General features: G+C 42.9%; 1 protein-coding gene and 1 long non-coding RNA gene across 11 annotated transcripts in view; one reads left to right on the top strand and one right to left on the bottom strand.

The window, feature by feature from the left end:
- The window catches only part of LOC132024820 (uncharacterized), a 51,081-nt gene extending 34,158 nt beyond the window's left edge, over window positions 1–16,923 (top strand). Inside the window, exons 3-5 of the long non-coding RNA XR_009406316.1 lie at window positions 6,586–6,695; window positions 9,559–9,646; window positions 16,834–16,923. This is a non-coding gene — a long non-coding RNA (uncharacterized LOC132024820). The remainder of the gene's footprint in view (window positions 1–6,585; window positions 6,696–9,558; window positions 9,647–16,833) is intronic.
- TRPM3 (transient receptor potential cation channel subfamily M member 3) overlaps window positions 1–20,596 on the bottom strand; it is a 487,173-nt gene that overhangs the window by 121,267 nt on the left and 345,310 nt on the right. For all 10 annotated transcript variants that reach the window (XM_059411872.1, XM_059411874.1, XM_059411873.1 and 7 more), the window contains one exon: window positions 1,638–1,710. In XM_059411872.1, coding sequence (XP_059267855.1) covers window positions 1,638–1,710 — 73 coding nt within the window. The remainder of the gene's footprint in view (window positions 1–1,637; window positions 1,711–20,596) is intronic.

The following is a 20,596-nucleotide window of genomic DNA, read 5'->3' as shown; positions in this document are numbered from 1 at the left end:
TGACAACTGGAGAACGGAGGCCGGAGCGTGCCTTGTGGTTCAGCCCACGCACAGTCCCATGCGTGAATTCTTTGTGTCTTTGTCAGTTCATTGGAATGAACTGCTTCAGAGCGAAGTTCTCAACCTGGGACACATGATACACCTTGCAGGACTGTGAATTTCTGAAATGTGACTGGGATTTTGAATGAATGTGCAAATACATCTTCGGGGGATACATGGAGGGGGTCAATGGCTTCTAGTGTTAAGGGGGCCACATGTAGTGCAGTGAAGACTTCAAAGGGCCTAGATCTAAGTTCAGGTTTATTAATTAGCATGGTAACCCTGAGCAAGTTACTGAAATCTTGTAGCTCCACTTACCTGTCTGTAGAATGGGGATTCAAGATAGCTGCTACAGAACACAGTTGCTGTAATAATTACTGCTTATAGTATTTGTAAAAAGCTTAGCATAGGCACAATGGCTGCCATAGGATGGGTATTCAAGGAAGTATTAATGGCAGAGATAGGGTAGGGGGGGGATGGAGAATACAACGGTTGCTATTCTGAGTTTCAATTTTGGAATGTTAAGTCTGTCACTGAATCATTAAGTAATCATTCATTCAGTAATCAATTCCTTCGCTTATTCAACAAAAAATGAACCAAATGCTGCCATGTGTGAGGGCTTGGGTGAGGTGGTGAGGTGTGTCTTATCCATTGGTAAGACACATTCTATGCCCTCACAGAGCTCACGATCCAGGAAGGCTTACGAAGAGGCAGTCACCAACCTTGTGATAAAGGGAGCAGCAGGCAAAGTATGGGGCTTGGGGAGAACATGGGTGACATCTTGAACTCAGAACCACATTCAACAAGATTTGTGATTTTGTTTCGTCTCATAGTTCTAGTTTCCAGTTCAGTGCTGCACAGAGATGACTTCCTTTTATTTATTTTAACGTTGAATGTTATGGGTCAAATGTATAGACCTGTTAAGGGGCATGAAGGACAGAATTTGATCTGGGGAGCCCAGAGGAAACCGCTCTTCTCCGGAATTTGGTTCCAAGGATGAGCACATGTAGTGAGACCTCTTGATAGTAAGGGGACTAGAGAACAGGACAAACATCCACCCTCAAGGAAAATCATAAAATCCAATTCTATTTTTGCCTGGACTTCAAGGAAACTTAGAGCTAAATTCAATGTTCCAATTACAAGTATACTAACCTAGTTTTTTTGTTTATTTCTTCCTCCTTTCTTCTCAATGGTTTTGATTTTCCGTTTTCAATGCATTATTATATCTCTGTATCTATCTACCATCTGTACCAGATTAAATGGTTTTTGGAAGTAGACAGGGTAATAATTATTAAATAACTTCAGTGACTTAGTATCTTACATATTGCATTAGCCTTTTACTTTGTATATTTTTATGACTCAATGGACACGACTGAATTGTAATACATTTAAACTTTATGAAATTGAGTCATACTTTGACAGCTCTATCATAGAAGAATTTTATAGCAGGAACAATGTCTTCTAGGAGAAGTCCTTATGTTATCAATAATTGGATGTCACAGTATCATTTGGGATTGCATCTACTATTAGGAGACAAGGTTGCTATGTTAATCCATTTAAATTATTTTTTTACTCTCTGGACATAGAAACTCTTTTACCTTTGAGCAAAGCTGTCAGGATAGCTAAGTCAATGTCCTGGTGTCCTTCTGATCCCATCCGGAATACCGTAATCTGCAATTTGAGACAAGGTGACCATTAACAATGCATGCTTTTCCCCAAGACAAATTCAATCAATGAGACCATATCTGAACACAGATTATCTTAATATCTACAAGGTGGATTCTTGACCCCAGGAGAAGCAGACAGAGCAGGAATTCAGCTACCGGGTTCTGCAGTTCATTAAGGGGAAGATGTCTCATAGCCTCCTAACAGAGACCACCTCATATAATTGCATTGATTATATTGACAATGACAAGAAACCCAAGACCCAGGAAAATGTCGTCTATCATTTCAGTTTTAAAATTAAATCTTACTGGACTTACAGAAATGTGTAAGCTGTGACATACACGGTGAATTGAGAAATTAAGTGTTTAAAAGTAGTTTAGTATGCCCTTCAGTAAGTGGTCCTGTGCACGTGTGTGTGTGTGTGTGTGTGTGTGCATGTGTGTATGTATCTGTGTGTGTGCAATGCCAGTGCCACACTTACTCCACAGCAATAGTTACAAAGGGTTTCTCAACAGTGTGATGGCTCTAGATCCTTCAGTCCTCTCACTAACCCTGAACCCCTTTGAACTCTCTTGCACTGTTGGTGAAAATGCAAACTGGTGCAACCACTCTGGAAAACAATACGGAGTTTCCTCAAAAAGTTAAAAATAGAGCTACTCTATGACCCAGCATTTATACTACTGGGTATTTACCCAAAGGACACAAACACAGTGTCCCAAACACAGGGACACCTGCCTCCCAATATTTATAGCAGCAATGTCCACAGTAGCCAAACTGTGGAAAGAACCTAGATGTCCATCAACAGATGAATGGATAAAGAAGATGTGGTGTGTACACACACACACACACACACACACGAATACTATGCAGCCATCAAAAAGAATGAAGTCTTCCCATTTGCAACGATGTGGTTGGAGCTAGAGGGTATTATGCTGAGCGAAATAACTCAGTCAGAGAAAGGCAAATATATAATTTCACTCGTATATGGAATTTAAGAAGCAAAACAGATGAACATAAGGGAAAGGAAGGAAAAATAAAATAAGAGGAAAATAGGGAGACAAATCGTAAGGGATACTGAACTCTAGGGAATAAACTGAGGGTTTGGAGGGGAGGGGAGGGGCGATGGGGTAACTGGGGGATGGACACTAAGGAAGGTATCTGAAGTAATGAGCACTGGGCGTTGTATGCAACCATGAATCTCTAAATTCTACCTCTGAACTAACAATACACTGTATGTTAATAAAATTGAATTTAAATTAAAAAAAATACCCTTGAACTCCCTTGAGAGTAACTTAGCAATTACTTTCAGGTTGTAAGAAGGGGAAAGCAGACACTACAATAACATCTTTCCTTTTTGGTGATCCAGGGGAGAAAAGTATTCTCCACAGATGAATCGCAGGAAGGAGCATAAAGACACAGCGAGGAAGGAATGATACATGTCAAATTAATACAAAGTTCCCAAATAATGCTGAACAATAACAAAGATCTCTTCTTCAAGGCAGAGGGAAGTTACTTAAGGAAGCCAAAAGGTTATTTGACTATCTGCACTGAATTACTATTTTTCTCAGAAGCTTTAGGCTTCAGGTTTCTCTAGCTGTGAAACGGGAAAACAATAGTGTTTGTCCGTTTCCAACTACATGGGAAGTACACTTTACTGCATTTGCTAATAGAGAATTCCAAGTTTAGCCACTGTGAGGGAAAGAAGAGACACAGACTCAGAGACTGTGACATTATCAGTTGCCTTAGAAATCCAGTCCACTATCCAAAGTAACTTGTTTAAGGTCGCAAAATGAGTTAGTTAGCTAGGAGAGTTGTGATCAGAACCCAAGAGCCCTGACGTTTTTGTCTTGTGCCTTAAACACAGCAACGAAGAGAGGGGAAGAAAGATCATACGAACATCTGACTATCTGACTCGTGAGCTGCTTAATTCTTTTGTGTCTTGATTGTTCATGTCCTGAGATCAGAGTGTGGGATGAGTGTAAGGCAGAGAGCGTAGACTGAAATGACTTTGTAGGCTTTTGAACGTAAAAATATGAAAAATAGAGAGAGACAAACAAAACCTATCTACAGCCTGTGTTTGGCTCCCAGGCCAAAACTGTGATCTCTGGAAAGGACCAGCGTGCGCAGGCGTGCCCCAGCTCCGTTAGATTTGAGCTGAAATCGACTTCCGCTCGACTGTAGGTCTGGCCAAAGGGCCAGCAGGACCTTCTCCCAAATGGCTACGGTTGCCCCCACAAAATCCACTTGGAAGAAGAGAGGCAGCTCTTCTCGGTTTGGAACTCGGGGACAGGTGCCGGAATTGGGAAGACAGTCTGCAGTCCACGGGATTAAGAACCAGGGGGCAGAAGTGGAACTTGACCAACCCTGCAGATGAACTCTTTGAGCCAGGCCGGCTATGCTGTGTCCTTAGCCAGGAGCAAGCCAAGGAGAATCAGGATAACGTGTGAGCACCTTGTTTCAGAAGAATTCAAAACTTAGGCATCAAAGAATTCCTTAAACATCGGACCTACTTGTTCTGTAGATGCTGACATTTTACTGCCTAATTAGAGATCACATTTCTTACGCAAATTTTTCTGAGGCAGCAAATAGAAAAATTTACCCTGAAATGTAACATTATCAGGCCTTCCTAGGAACAGATTTGAGGAGGGGAAAAGGTTTATAGTGTAGGATTTCTAAAGGATTTGGGGTAAGAGGCAGTGGAGACATAGTTTCGTGTTTGTTTTTTTAAAGATTTATTTATTTATTTATTTGAGAGAGAGAGAGAGAGAGAGAGAAGGAAGGGTCTGAGAGAGAGGGAGAGATAAAATTTCAAGCAGACTCAACACTGAGCACAGAGCACATGGGGCTCGATCCCATGACCCTGAGATCAGGACCTGAGCTGAAATCTCTTGATTTTTGGATGTTTAACTGATGGAGCCACCAGGCGCCCCTCTCTGTTTTTGCTTGTCAAGGAGCCTGACGTGGAATCGCATGCCAGGGCTTCACGTTTTTCTGGAAACCTGATGTGGAGGGAGAGGCTGCCCATCTGCCCCTATTCAAGAGGAGAAGGAAGAACGAAAGAGAGGCTGGAGGTTCCAAAGACAATATTTATTTCATAATTTTGGCTTGAGCTGATTTGCGGGATTGTGTCTTCATCACTCCTCTAAAACATTTTTATTTGAAATTTAAGACATTTTTAAATCCCAATTACATGATGTCTCCATCTAAGCTCAGGGGGGAAAAGGTCAAATAAAATCAGAACCCTTCTACCAACCCCAGGTTTGGCAGAGATGCAGAAAATCAAGTATTCTGAAATATTCTTGGTGCGGCTGTGAATCAAAATAGTAGTTTTGGAGTATGATAGGTTGATAACAATTCACTGGTATTGATATATGATTCTTGAACAGCACTAATATTTTATTTAGGTCTTTGCAACTGTTTGGAAATGAGGTTGGTACAGGTCATCAATCTTGCCTCATTTTGGGATTAGAGTTGCAGTGACTTTCCAGAATGACTTGGAAAGCCTTTTGAATTTACTTATGCCCCAGAACAGTTTATGTAACAAAAGAATTCTCCCACTTCTCCAGGTTTAGGGGGATGTAAACACCCATATTTAGGGACAGATCGCTGATCACTGTATAAATTTTCCAGCAATTATTGACCAATTTAGCTTTTCTGACTGTCCAAGAATTTGATTTTAATTTTATGGATCAATATTATTATTTACAATTTGAAGTTACTATTTTCTGCTTTTATCATTATCCATTCATTTCTTCTGTTTTTGCTCCCTTAAGCCATTCTTTTCCTAGAATTTTAGGTGGATGCTGTGGTTATGTTATTTTTATTCCTTCTTGTTTCCTAATCATTGGATCTAAGATTATGTATTTCACATGTTTTTATATGCATTATGTAATTTTCATTCATTTAAAAATATATGTCACTTATTTTCTCTTAAAATCATTTTTAATGTTAGAACGTATTTTAACATTTTTTAAACATGCTCTTAGCTTGAAAAAAAGCGTGTCTTCTCTATCTGCTGGGTACAGAGTTTCAGGTAGATTGATAGAACAGATCATTCCTTTTATTCAAATACTCTACATATTTATTTTCAAGAGGCATGTTAAAGTCTCCTATTTTTTTTTTTTTAAATATATTTATTTGACAGAGATCTCAAGTAGGGGGAGAGGCAGAGAGAGAGAGAAAGAGAAAGAAGGAAGCAGGCTCCCTGCTGAGCAGAGAGCCCGATGCAGGGCTCGATCCCAAGACATTGGGATCATGACCTGAGCCGAAAACAGGGGATTTAACACACTGAGTCACCCAGGCGCCCCGTTAAAGTCTCCTATTATGAGTAACACTTCATGATTATTCCTTCAAAGTAAATAAGTCTTGGGTTTGCATGTTTTGAAGCTTTTAAAAAATGTATAAAGGTTCATGACAGTCTGTTCTTGGTGGGTTGCAGTTTTTATCAACATCAACTAGCTCCCTTTTCTATTTAGTGCTGTTGCTTTGTGTTACATTTTATTTTAAATTAACATTTTAATCACCATATATGCTCTTATAGGGGATTAGAATGTGTCTGATATATTATTCCATCTGTACATCCGTGGGGGTTTTTTGGGGGGGGTCACTTCTTGGTGGTCATTTTAAGTGTCTATCTTGTAAACAGCAAGGCTAGAGTTTGTTGTTGTTGTTGTTGTTTGATGAATCAGGAGTTTGTTGTTGTTGTTGTTGTTTGATGAATCAGAATATCTTTCTCTTCAAGGCAGAAAAGAATCCAGCTATGTTTAATATGATTACTGATTTCTTTCGTCATTTTTTCCAGCGTATTTTGTTTTCTATTTTCTAGACTTTATCATTTCCCTTCTACCTTTCTTTTCCTTTAAAAATATCATACTTGTTTAGATAATAAATGCACACGGCAAGAACAAAATCCCGACAGCATAAAGAAACATATGGTAAAAATGAAGGGGATCCAGTTTCCGTCCTTAGTTTTCCAGCACTTCTCAACAAAGGTAAGCGTATGACTGGTTTTGGAGATGTTCTACATCGTAAATAAACAGAAATGCGTGCATCTCTCCCTTTTCCCATGAATGGTAGCAAGCTTTATACATTATTACATTTCACTTGCTTCATTGTTTGTTGACTCCAGATGCTTCATTATATGCATGCACTACGATTTATGTGCCCAGTCTTCTACCAGTGAGCACTGGGTGTCTCCCATCTTTGGTCATGATAAACAGCATTGCAGGCAGTGTACCTGGAATGCCCATGGCTGGTCTCTAGGTAGAACAATCCCATTCCTGCTTTTGTTTATTCTGATCCTGTATGGTAACTGAAATTATTTTAACTTTATGGTATGTATTTTTCTGCTCAAATAATTTGCAAGCTCTAATTTTTGTTTTTGTTTTTGTAAGTAGCCTCCACACCCAGCATAGAACCCAAGAAGGGCTTGACCTCATGACCCTGAAATCAACACCTCAGCTGAGATCAAGAGTCAGATGCTTAATCAACTGAGCTGCCCAACAGCCCTTGCAAATCCTAGTTTCTATACCTGCTTTTTATTTTTTATTTTTTTATACCTGCTTTTAATATTCCAGAAATTAATCAAAATTTCTTGTCTCCCAGCATGGTTTCCTTTTTCATCTTCTTCTGTGCTAAGCACTGATGGAGATTTGTTTAAAACAAATATATGTTTTTTGTTATTTTTGCCTTGTTTTGGTCATTTAAGGGGCAGGCTATGCTCATTCTATTAAATCTCATCAATGTACCTTTAACAGAAAAAACATTTTTAATTACAAAGAAGTAGAAGTTATTTAGCTATTTTATTGATTGATTTAGTAAATAAAGCTCGATTTTCCTTTTTGATAAAATTGGTATTTTCAACATGTACTCTAAAGGCAACTCTTGGATTTGTTTGACATGGTTGGTTATTTTGTCAAAATGCTATGAAATATAGAGAGATTAAAGTGTTCTTTAAGATTTGAAAGAAAAAACCTCATTTTGTTTAAAAAAACCCACAACATCCCCCCAAATTCAGTTTGACATTTTCTATCTTCAGCTCACTTGCGGACAAATTGCCTTAGCCCAGATGCAATTCTGATTCTCAGATTGAAGGGAGGCTAAGTCTTTCCAAATGACAAGACGCCTGCATTTTCCACCCCTCGAACTGGTCTGCCAAGCAGCTCTTCTGATTATGTTCTGGCTCTCATTTTGCACCCGGTTCAAAGTCGGGAGGGAAGTCAGGGTGTCCTATGTGTCACCTGCACTCCCCTGCAAACAAGGGAGTCGGGAAACAGAGATTCATGGAGCATCTCTGTGCTATGGACCGTGGAGGTGCTGGGACAGAGCAGTGAGCAGAGCTGACAAAAATTTCCTGTTTTCCCGGAGCTCACCTCCTTCTAGTGCATTCTATACAAGAGAGATGGAGGGAAGTGAGAAAGCATATGGTATGTCCAGGTTCCTTACAGCCTCCTCCTCCTTCTCCATCTCGCTGTCATGGCCACTATGTAGCCTGTAGACTCTGAACTTTCCAGGAATTTCTTTACTGGTCCTCCCCATTCTGGCCCTTCCATTCCTACTCCCCATGCTGCTGCCCAAGCGATCTTCCTGATTGTATCACCCTCCTTACTAAAATATTTTAGTGGCTCCCATGGCTAAAAATGCTTTTAAAAAAATATATTTATTTATTTCAGAGAGGGAGAGAGGGCAAGCACAAGAGGGGGGGTAGGGGCAGATGGAGAGGAAGAGGGAGAAGCGGACTCCCCAACGGAGCAGGGAGCCTGAGGACAAGGGACTCGGATCCCAGGACCTTGAGATCATACCTGAGCCGAGGTCAGATGCTTCACTGACTGAGCCACTCAGGTGTCCCCATTGCTAAACAACCTTCGCAGGGAATTCAAGGACGGCCAGTATCACATTCCCATCTAGGTCTTTAGTTTTATCTCTTGCTGATACGTGGTCCCTGCTACCCGCTTGCTGCTATCCCACCACCACAGCCCAGCCTCACATGCCTGATGCCCCAGCGGTACTGAGCAACCTGGTCCTTTCAGGGCCCCCAACGTTGTTGGAGCCCGCACTTCCCCTGTGCCTCTCGCAGACTCCCGGAGGCTACTTGGCGCTCTGCTCTAGCCCTCTTTCCCCTGGTTTGCACACGTCGCCTTGTATAAAAGAGAGGTCTCTTTGCAGACGGGATTGCCAGTCCCTGCTGACTGGTTGAATTGTTACCAAATCGCTGTGTTAAGGAAACTGGTAAATGAAAAAGTAGCACAGTCCACAAGGGATGGTAACACAGCTAAAGTGCATGGCTACGTTAGGCTAGACACCAAGCTGGTATTTCAAATGCAAACCATCAGTTTTAATTAAGACTCTCCTGGACGCTGTATTAGTGCTAAGCACTTAGTCAAACATTATGTGCTAGAAACTGGGCTGCCTGGGTTCTTAGAAATTGAGGCTTATGATGAATGTGACAGTTTTGAGATCAGGCAGCAACTGATTAACCCAGAAATATGTTTCACCAAAATGTCTGAAACTTCAGTGCCATGTAGATTAACCCACGGTATGGAAAAAGACTCAGAGCAGATATTATAGAAAAATGACAAAATCCCAGAAGTCTAAAAATGACGTGGGAGAAGTAATTTTATATTTGAAGATGGTTTGGTTCCTCTTCTGGGCAACAAGCAAGTGTATTTACCACTTAAATAATAAAACAGAGTACATGTGGCTGAACTAATCATGGACTTTCCACTTCTAAAACCCAGCAGGTCCTGGAGTGGAATAAAGATGAAGGTACAGAAAAACATACTGGAAAAATTAAATTGACTCCTGTTCAAGGTGTCTATTAACTAGCTTAACTTGTGATTTTTATTTATGTAACAGCAGGCAAGAAATCTGTAAAAATTGACATGGAGATTGAAGCAAGCTTTTGAAAATGAAAATAGCCATGATATTAAGCTGAAAAATATTGGTAAGTAACAAGGCCACTTTGGTTCCATCTATCACAAACAGAAAGGAACATTCCACAGTCATTTCATGCTGTGTTAGCTATGTAAGAGACAATACCTGGGTTTGACAAGTGGTTTGGAACATGTCAGAGAATTTTAGAGAAACACCAAAGCTATACAATAGATAATTAGCAAAAGTCTTATGATTTTGTAGACATTCAGGAAAGTCCACCTATAATAATGTTAACCAACAGCTTTGAGGACATTAACATGCCACATCTGAAACTTTCTTCAAAGAACCATCTCTGAAATGTCTCCTATTTACTCATTTAATTTCTTAATAAAATCTGGAGATGTGTCTCCTGAGGACTAGAGCAGGGAGAGAGGGAGACCATTAGATCGAGAAGCCATTCAATCCTCACAATGCAGTAACTTAAAAACCACCAGCAAAGGGGCACCTGGATGGCTCAGTCAGATGCACGTCTGACTCCTCATTTTGGTTCAGGTCATGACCTCGGGGCTGTGAGATCGAGCCCTCAGTGGGCTTTGCACTCAGCCAGAAGTCTGCTTGAAATTCTCTCTCTCTGCCACTCCCCCTTTCCTACAGAAAATCACCAGCTAAGCAGAATATTTCCCTGATGAAATATTAATATTCAAGAGACCACTGAGGGTTTAATAGGAAATGTGAAAATCCAGGTTCATCAAGATGCAGAATAATACAAGACCCCTAATAAGGATCTAAACAGGAATTGTGGTGGATAACAAAAGGCCTTTGAGCAGATATTGGCTTCAGTTTTTACTCTGGTATGACTAAAGGTCACTTGGCCCAGGGAATACAGCAATGCAACCGGATGAAAAGTTCCTATGCCATCTAAAATACACTCCTATTTTATTTCCACCATCTGTGGAAAAGAACTCCTCTTCCTTGACAAAATTCTTTTTTTTCCCTTTCTTTTTTTAAGATTTATTTATTTACTTGAGAAAGAGCGAGAGCAGGGGGAGGTGGGGGAGAGAATCTTTAAGCAGACTCTGTGTTGACGGCAGAGTTGACACGGGGTTCGATCTCACAACCAAGAGTCAGATGCTTAACCGGATGAGCCACCTAGGCTCTCCAGGTTGACAAAATTCTTAAAGGTAACGTTGTGCCAAAGGTGCTGGCTTGGAAAGGGACAGATTGATTTATATGGAGGAGGGGAGGAAATCAGAGGAAATTCAAACACAACTGGAAATGAGCAAACCAAAGATTAGTGGAAGGGGACAGCCAAAATTTTTGTGAGAAAATTAATACCAAATAAGTGTACTCATTTGTTATGGAGTTCCATATAAATTATGTATTGACTCTCCGTGTAATATTTTTGAACAGGATTCAGTCTCGTATTGAAGTGGCTGAATAAAAAGTAATGCTACGGAGATAGAAATTGGATGAAATTACTGTAAATCTACTTTGCCCTACCTTCCAAAGACTCAGATGTATGAATTTACACATCGGATAAAATACGCGATTAGCTGACTTCTAAAAGGATATTTTATTACGCATTGGATTTGCCAGTTAATTTTTAAAAAGTGTGTTCTCTCTACTTTTGGGTCACAATTCTGTTTAGGTTGCTTTTAGTAGATCAGAGCACACCCATATTCCTGAAACGCCACCTTCTCTCAAGGGATCTTCTCGCATGCACAAGGGGGCAATTACCCGAGTGCCAGAGAAAGGAGGAGGTTTTGCTCATTTGACTCTAATTCTTGACTCCCTTTCTCTTCTTCCCACTGTAATTAAGAAGACTAGTGTTTGTTTCTCTCTTTAAGAAATACAATTCAGAGGTCAGAAGCCCACTGGTGCCAATATGAGAAATAATTTTTTCTTATTATAAAAGCATTGCATGACCGCGCATGACTATCATGAAAAACTGAAGAAGTTTAGAAAAAGTCAAATGAGAAATAGTTTCCCAAATCCCAAGTCCTACCCAAATATAACTAGTAATGATACCTTCGTTTATTTCCTTCAGGTCTCTTTCTTCTTTTCTCTTTCTTCTCTCCTCCACCCCCATTGCCACAGTGTATATATGTGTCTGTGTTGTGGGGGGGTAGGCACATTTGTGAATTGCTAGTTTGTATTCTCATACTCTTTTCCATTAGCATTCTAACTAAGTTCTTTCCTGTATTATTGGGAACACTTTTAAAAGCATAATGTTCAATATCTATAGAGTAGTCTGTCCAATAGATGGGAATAGCTCACTTAACCAATACCTGCTTTGTTGGACATTTATATTGTGTCTAAATGTCTGATACAGATAAAAATGGGATGAATATCATTTAAAACCTGATCTGTATGTGGTATTCTGTCCTTAGGATAGATTCCTAAAAGCTTGGAACTCTTGTTACCAACTGTCTCGCAGCTAGAAATGAGTGTTTCAGTACCTCATAAGCGAGCTGAAGTAAAACAGAAACAAAAACAACAAAAAAACCCCAAACCCAAAACAAAATAACAAAAAGCCCCACTCGTGTTGTTCTTGAATCAGATTTGCTGTAATGGCCTCCAACCCGGCCAGTGACATGCTGGAGAGAGGGAGGCAACTCTCGCCAAGCTGGCTGTACAAAATGGCGGTGGGAAACCAGCACACGCCCTGTTTAGAGTGCAGCCTTCTGATCTGGGGACAGAGGAGCTTTGAGCAGGATCAGCTCTTGCCCCCTGCTTATTTGCACCACTACCAACCACCAGGAGGAGTTTAGGCTCTTTTTTTTGGGTCTTGAAAAACAGACTGACCTCATGATTTTCTCCTACTTTCATTTTCCTGATGTTTCCTTAGCCCTTAGCTGCTGCCTTGGTCCCAGGGCAGCACTGGCTTAAATAAAGGTGCAAATGAAATCATTTGGTGAACATGAGCTTTGGAGACTTCATCTTCCTCTTCTTCTTTTTTTTTTTTTTTTTTTTTTTTTTTTTTGCTTTTCAGCACATGTCACAGTAAGGAAACTGTTAAATATGGGTCAGGAACTCAACCAAGGCTCCCCAGATCTTGACTGACATATCCTTCATAGTCTGAGGAACACTTTGCGACCGTAAGGTGACACAGAGGGAGGACAGAAAAAGCAGCCCAGCTGAGTTTGTGATGAGGGCAAAAAATGGGAACAGGCTAAATTCCTCATCTATTAATTATCTGGAGAAACTTCAGCACGGCTCTTTAGGGGGTTGGAACGATATGACAACCTGTCACCTACCGTCTCCTGCTTTCAGTTCTTCTCCTGACAACTGACATTCCCTCTTTCATCTGTTATATAACCATGTGGTGTACCTCACTGGGTACATGACAGATCCTACAGGTCCAGTAATAACATTTCTAGAAGCTTCTTTCTATATCTCATGGCGTTGGCTAGCAGAATCAAGAATATTTGTCATCTACCATCTCATCAGTCAGACAGATGGGTGAAAATTCAATTCGACCTGAAGGATTACTTTCTATCTCAGGAAGGGCATTATTGAATTCGTGTGTGTTTTCTTATATATTTTTAAAAAATAATTAGAAATCTCTCCGAGGAGAATATGTAGGGCCACAGACAGTTCTCCAAGGCCAACACCATATGGGCTTCTTACTGGGGCTGTAATAATTTTTAGGGGTTATTTTGGTGGCTTTTTTTTTTTTATCATTACAAGGTAGCATTCTATCTTTTTTCTGACTTCCCTGTTATATTTATCAAGACACTACATCCTTCTGTAATCTCCCATGGGAAAGACTGCCAAGAAAGCCACATAAAGTGCTACAGATGGTGGGGTTCTCTTGTGTCTCTTCTTCAGCTGGTCTAGTTCCCCCAGCAATGATCTTGTTGTCAGTTTCCTGACAACAAGGGACGCCCTTGGGGCAGCCCTCTGGGCACCTGCCTGTGTGAATGCCTCTGGGATTAATGATAACCCTTCCTCTGTCAGATTCCTGGACTTCCTTTGTATGGCTGATAGGATGTGGCTAGTTTCATATGGCAGTTGTGACATGTCAAAAGGATCTTGGCCTAATCACCTCACTTCTCTGAATCTTGATTTTACCACCTACAAAATAATAAATAATAATAATAATAACAACAACAACTCCGACTAGATGATCATTAGGGCTCTTTTTAGCTTTAGAAAGATCACACAATTTCTTTCTTTGTGCTCAAAATGGCAGAAAATCTGCATTGGGGGCATCTAATAGGTTTGGCTTCCTATCTGATACATTAATTCCCTCGAGAACATCCCTAAGAAGGGATCTTGATTTTTGTGCCTGGTACCATATGGAAACTTTGTTTCCTTTTGCTGTCTCACTCTCATCTGTTCATTAGATTTGGGCAAATTATCATTTTTTTTAATCAAGATGTAATTAACAAATAATGGTGTATACGTTTCAGGTCTGTAGTGTGTTGACTTGATAACACTTACATATGGCGGTATGATTACCACTGCAGCATTAGCTAATGATAGGATCCAGGAACCCCACTTCTGGGTATCCATCCAAAGGAAATGAAAACGGGATGTCAGAAAGAGATCTGTACTTCCGTGTTCCCTACAGCGTCATTCACAATAGCCAAGATACAGAAGCCACCTAAGTGTCTGTCAACAGATGCGGGGATGATAACACACGGGAGGGAATGGTATTCAGCCTTGAGAAAGAAGGAAATCCTGCCCTCTGTGACAACATGGGTGGGCTTGGAGGGGAATATGCTACGTAAGATAAGTCAGACCGAGAAAGACAAATACTGCATGATATCATTTACATTTGGAATTTTAAAAAGCCAAACTCATAGAAACAAATGACCATTTTTAAAACATTCCCCGTCCATGTTGCGGAGCCAGATCTCTGTCATCTCCTTCCCTGCCATGAACGCCGTACTGGTGATCCTTACACGCTCAGCTCTTATGCCGCTGGGATTAGTGATAACCCTTCCTCTGGTCAGGAAAAGCTGTAACACTTACACCCCTCACGGTGAATTCTGGGACTTTTCTGGTCTGGCCCCTGAGAATGTTCCACAGCCCCCCACAGCCCTCCCGACACCAACACAGTTATGCTCTGGCTCCCAGAGCACAGACTGTGTACAGAACCCAAGCTTTAGAGTCCTTCGGACCCAGAAGTGACTCAGGCCAGCGGAGGGATATGCGACCTTAGGTCACTGCCGAGGTGCTTGGGTCAGTCTTGGAGTTTCAGGTTCTTTCTGAGCAAATATCAGGGAAGCACCTTGTCTCGGGGTTAGTGCAAAGCTTTCTGGGGGATCATCTTTTAAAACCACACAGTGCAGTTTCTAGTGTCTCACTTGGGCTTAATAGTTGTTAATTCTCTTCCCATTTGCTAAGCTGGGCATGTTCCCTGCGCCTGCTCCCTCTCCCACAGCAGTGGCTTTGTCCTGTCCCTTCTCTCTGATGCTGTGTCTGGTCCCTTCGGCTCTGCCTGCCTATCTGTCCCTTGTCCTCAGGCACTGTTCAAGTATCATCTCTTGTGAGCCCGTCTGGACTCAAAAGCAGCCTTCCCTGCGGTGAGGCATCTGTCTTCTGTCGCACTGACGGCATACTACAAACCATGTCCCCATCTGTGATGGCAATACTACTACGGGTGTTTGCTGTGTTATTTACAAGATGTTGAACATTGCGCAAAGCAGTCCACAGATAGGCTTCGGACGACCCCACAAAAATCTATCATCTAGTTCTATGCTGATTCCTATTTCCCAGATGATGACCTGGAGGCCGGGGAGGTTAGATGCCATTTGGAAGGCCGGGCAGTCAGGAAAAGCTGGGGTACGTTCAGATCCAGGCGACGTGGTTTGAGAGCATGGTCTCCCGTTGGCTGGTCTTCCTCCTTCAACAGTCTCTGATTTCTTAGAAGGCAAGGACCCTTCTTCCCTCTCTACATTCTGTTACCCAGTAGTATGCTTGGCATGTTGTGGGTGCCCCATGAATGCGGAATGAATTCTTCATTCCAAGTTCAAATCTGGCTTTGGTTTTCAGATGGGACCGTGCATGACTAAGGCTCTCTCCCTGACCAAAGTTCAGCCTGGCTTCTCTGAACCCTCTTCTCTACCAGGCTCCAACCTTTACGCTTCCATGTTCATCTTGACATTGCCTTGTTTTAACAAGAATGAGCCACCCTTAGTATCGGATCATTCTCTATATTTGGCCTCCACCATCCCCCAGTGATATCTGAGCACCCTAGCTGCCTTTAGCAAGCATCTTGGTAGGTCTGTTTTGCAAGACTTCTCCCACTCTCTTAGTCATTTCCTGTCCATTGACCCCCTCCTTCGACCCCTTAACTATAAATTCCCACTTTTCTTCTTATCTGTTCAGAGTTGAGCTCAGTCTTTCTCTCCTGCTTACAAAACCCCAGTGCAGAGCTCCTTGAATAAAATCTTCCTTACTGTCTGAACAAGTGTCAGAATATTTTTTTCTTCTTTAACATATCTGAGACTGAAATGTACTAATTGGATTCTAGAAAGGCAGGTCTGGGGTCTTGGATGCTCAGTGTCTGGGCTTGGGTGTCTATGTGTCTCTGCGTTGTCTGTCATCCAGAGACCAGTCAGGTTTCCTTCTAATATTCATCCCCAGTCCCGCCAGTAAAGACAAGACAAGCTCAGCCCTGTATTCCAAGGGCACGCTGGTCCTAAAGGATTAGGACGCATCTCATGTGTACCCTTGCAGGCTAATCAGAAGCAAAATTGATGCTGCCGTTTGGTCAAGAATGTCCCCCACGTGGTCGTAAGAACCAATATTAAATTAAATTCCTAGCCTGAGTCAGAGGATAAAGAAAGAAAACCTTTCAGGTGGCTTTGGGGTTGGGGAGAGAAACCACATGGTGCAGGGACCCATGTTGGAAGGACATGTTGGGCCAACATTGGGATGTCCTGGGGAACGTGCCTGACCCAAGATGATCCTGAATCTTATGTGTTTGTTTGAATGAATGTATTTGAATGCATGTGCAAGTGGACAAGAAGGTATTTTAGTATGATGACTCATGTCTTCAACCATGGTAGTTAAGAGAGAAAATCACAGAGATCATTTACTGAGAGTCAGACCTTCTCTAGTTTGCATGCCTGCCCAGGGCTGCTCTCCTCTCCTGGTTGCCGTGTGCCTGCCCCACAGTCCCAGGGGCAGAGAAAAATCCCTTGTTGATTGCACACAATGCCCAGCCTGGGGATACCGCTTTTTTTCTCTCCCTTTTTGCAGGTTTTGATTTCAGTGTGTGCTCTCTCCACGGCTTTTTTCTAGGGCTGCTGGAGAAGAATAAGAAGCAAGGGCTTCCTTTGTCACAGGACAAGAATGAAAATACAAAGGGAAACAAAAAGCAGCCCCAGTAGGTTTTCCCCTTAACCCAGCCTGGCAAATTAAAAATAAAGCTGGTGGGAGATTGGAAGGCCTCCCCTGCATTTTCTGGCCTGACAATGGCAGGGTGTGACATTTGTTCAATGGTAAAAGGGAGCACGAGTCCAGGGCGCTTCTATTGTCATATGTACCAGCCTACAGTGAACCTCGTTTTGAAGAGTTTTCTATTCTTTCAAAGTCTGATGGGATTGATTGGAGGAAAGCATGATTCCATTTATTGGCCCCATCATCTCTCTCTAAACCCAAGTATTCCCTTTCTCCTCCTTGGCTAACGTGGACACACAGCCCTATCTCCCTCCATTGAACGGTTGAGTTCATTCTCCTCGTGGCTCATGCACAAGCCATAGCTGCAAACTATCCCAGGGTCAAAACTCTTAGCATAATAAATTGGGGGCAAGGGAGGGTCTGGCCACCTCCTGCTCCCCCCGAAATTGCAGGCCTGGATGTCAGAACTATTAACTTCTTAGAGCATGACTGCTTAGAAGGGATAATTTTTGTCCCGAATAGAGCAATTCATTTCTCCCTGTCTCCCTTACAGTTGGTTTATGATTTCATGTCATATGTTCCAGATCGTGGGTACATATGTCCAATGGGAAAGCATCTGGGGGGAAAGAGAGATCCAGAGATGCTCAGAATGAGGATGCTATGAGGAAGGCCACGAGAAAATCCCAACGAGGCTCAGAACATAAGGGCTAAGGAGACCAAGGCCATTTCTAGCTGGTATGACCCAAGAAGATTTCATGGAGGAGGCCAGGATTTGGGCTGAACCTCGTGGGCTAGTTTGAATTTCAAATGGGAAGTGGGGTGCTGGGAGGATCAGGAAGAAGAAAATGGTAAGAGAAAATAAGAGCAAAGTAAACATGAAAATGTTATACACAAATACTCAGTTTGGCTGGAGCCCTGGAAGGAGGGAAGGTGACTCACGAAGCAAGCCTAGAAGGGAAGGTTGAGGCCAAGCTACGAATGATTTCAAGGCTTAAGGAATTTGGACAGAGTTCGGTTCACACAGGGCCTGGTGCCATGCATCTTACACCTGTTACCTTGTTAATTCTCAATCCTATGAGGCTCAGAGATTAAACCGTTACCCAGAGTGCTTAGCTGGAACGTGACGGTCAAGACTGGGTCTCAGGTCCGTGCAGCTCTAGAGGCTGCACCCCGCAGCCTCTCGAAGCTGTTTTGCTGCAGTCAAACGCTCTGAGGCACAAATTAATCTCAGCATGGGGAGTGGCGTTGGGGACCAGCTTCAGAGCTGTGGCAGCAGGCGTGAAATGGGTAACAATGGCCTCGGCTAGTGGGTGGCTGTAGGGTGGGGGAGACACGCACGAGGGGGATCAAGGAGAATCACGAGGCGGGTGACCTTCAGGGGTCAAGAGTCAGGGTGGAAACCGAGGTGACTTAGATTTTCAGCCTTGGCAATGACAGCGTGGGCTGCTCTTAGGAGAGACAGAAGCCAGGATGACTGGGGGCAGGTGAGGAGTTTATCCATCATATCTATCCTTCTTTACTCAAAAGCTGAGTGGAGGCCCACGGCAGACCCTGCCAGGCAGGGGGTGGTGGTTCGGACAGCGCTCTGTCCTGCAGTGAAACCAAAACTATTCGAGTTTCTGCTGCCCACATGCGCTCCAAACCTTGGTGCTGGTGAGCAAAAAATAATGAGCTCTTTGTTAGAGCTTCTCTCCCTGGAGCTAGAGCACAGCCCTGGGGAGGCTCTGGAGAGAGCCTCTCAATCTCGCAAACCTTAGAGGCTGCCAATAGCTTTTAAGGGTATAACCGCCCCAGAGCAATGTGTGTCAATGTGTGTGTAAATGTGGAGAACCCAAGATTAAGACAGCAGAATCTCTCATCTTCCTCATCTTGTCTCTTTTGCTCTGCAGAACTGGAGGGAGGTTATACACAGACCCACTGGCCTATCACAGCAATAGGAAGATACGTGTGCATGCGCGCACACACACGCGCACATGCACACACGTGCACACACACACACAGTGGTTTCATGAGTCACGTGGCGGGGCCATATTAAATATGCCAACCACTGTCCCAGAAGGCAACTCGGTACTAATCTGGGCGTGTTTCTCTTGGAAGGCAGAATGTACATTTTAACCAGCATTGCCTTTCCCACAAAGAACGCTCAGAACAATGTTTGACTTTGTAATCACCGCATCAATCAAACGCCAGCGTTTTCTCACATTCCCCTGTCACGCCGGCTGTCCAGCTACAGAATGATGTCTACCCTATCACAGACATAAAGAATGAAGTGTTCTGCTGAAGAGGACTTTCTAGTTAAGGATGGATTAAACCTTCATGCCAAGTATAAACACGTTACTTCTCTTGGGTAGAAACTTTTCTGCACTGGAACGGACACATTTGTCTTCTCAGACAACATGAAATACAATGAAAATTCATTTTTTTCCCCTTCTGGCATGATTTAGTGGTGTCCTCATGGACAAGAAAGGTAGGTCTGTTTGGCCTTATCTCAATGGCCCAGGCTTCTCACATGTAGAGATCCTGAATCTGCTATTTATAGATCCTGGACACTCGGTCTGATGAACTCTTCTGACAGTGCTCATTCATTACGCCAATCTGCTTTCTGGCTGCAAAGAGCAGGACAACCAGGCCGACCCGGCGCCGGAGGGTGCTGGTTTCTGCGACACTTTGTGCCTAAGCCCACGTGGGATTTCATGCACAGACTGCCTGATATCGATGCTGACATTCAGATAAGTCTTTTGTTTTTTTCCCCTTTTCTTATTTCCTGGTTCAGAACAGTTGACGTTTCTGTATGAGATCTTTCGATAAATTAGATATTGTCATTTTTTTTTTAGCAGGCAAATTTTCCAATTAATTTTATTTCAGCTCCTCCTGCTACTATCTGCTTAGGGAGGAAGGATCTTGAACATTTCTAGATTCTCAAGGGGAGCGGCTGCTGAGGGAAGTCAGCACCTCTGTCTAAGGTGGGAAGAGAAGTGAGCCCTTCGTGATGAGAAAGCAGCTCTGCGGGGCAGGCGTGCCTCTACGGCTCTCGTGGAACCTCCCCCATGACCCTCAATGTCATGTGTTCCCGTAGGGATACCTGAGGCTTGAAGAAGTCCAGGAACTAACTCAAAGTCACAGCGCTGGCATTCCCAGCTGTGCTCTCTGATACGACCTGGTTAGAGACCTCCCCACTCATTCTGCCTGATGGCTCCTTAGAATTTCCAGGATTCTGTGGAAGGACAGAAGAAGGAATGGTAGCCACACAGAGGACAGAAGTAGTGTTTCATCGATGATGCCCATGGCCACTGCTTCCATGCAAAGAAACACCTGCCGGAAGAAGGGGTGGGGCAGCACCGCCTTGCAGGTGGGACCAGAGGCCTGATGGCCTTCAGACCCCCCTGACCAGCTGCCCTGTCACAGGAGCCGCATTTGCCCTATTGGGTGCAGTGTGGTCATCTACTCAATGCGCTTGGAGGAAAAGAAAAGCCCAGCAGAAAGAAAGAATCATGGTGGCTGGCCTGTCTTCCTTCATTCTCTAAAGGTCAGAATTCGTCTCTTATTTCCTGGAAAGCCACCAACCCAGCAGAGAGGGTAGGAAGAACCCGATTACAAAGAAGGAGGCATGGTTACCCGCCAGCCTTGAACTTCCTCTCTACTGCTTTGGCAAGAGCACCTGCTG

Source organism: Mustela nigripes, chromosome 9 (assembly GCF_022355385.1).
Source record: "Mustela nigripes isolate SB6536 chromosome 9, MUSNIG.SB6536, whole genome shotgun sequence".
Taxonomy (NCBI): domain Eukaryota; kingdom Metazoa; phylum Chordata; class Mammalia; order Carnivora; family Mustelidae; genus Mustela; species Mustela nigripes.
This window is presented reverse-complemented; position numbering and strand designations above follow the sequence as displayed.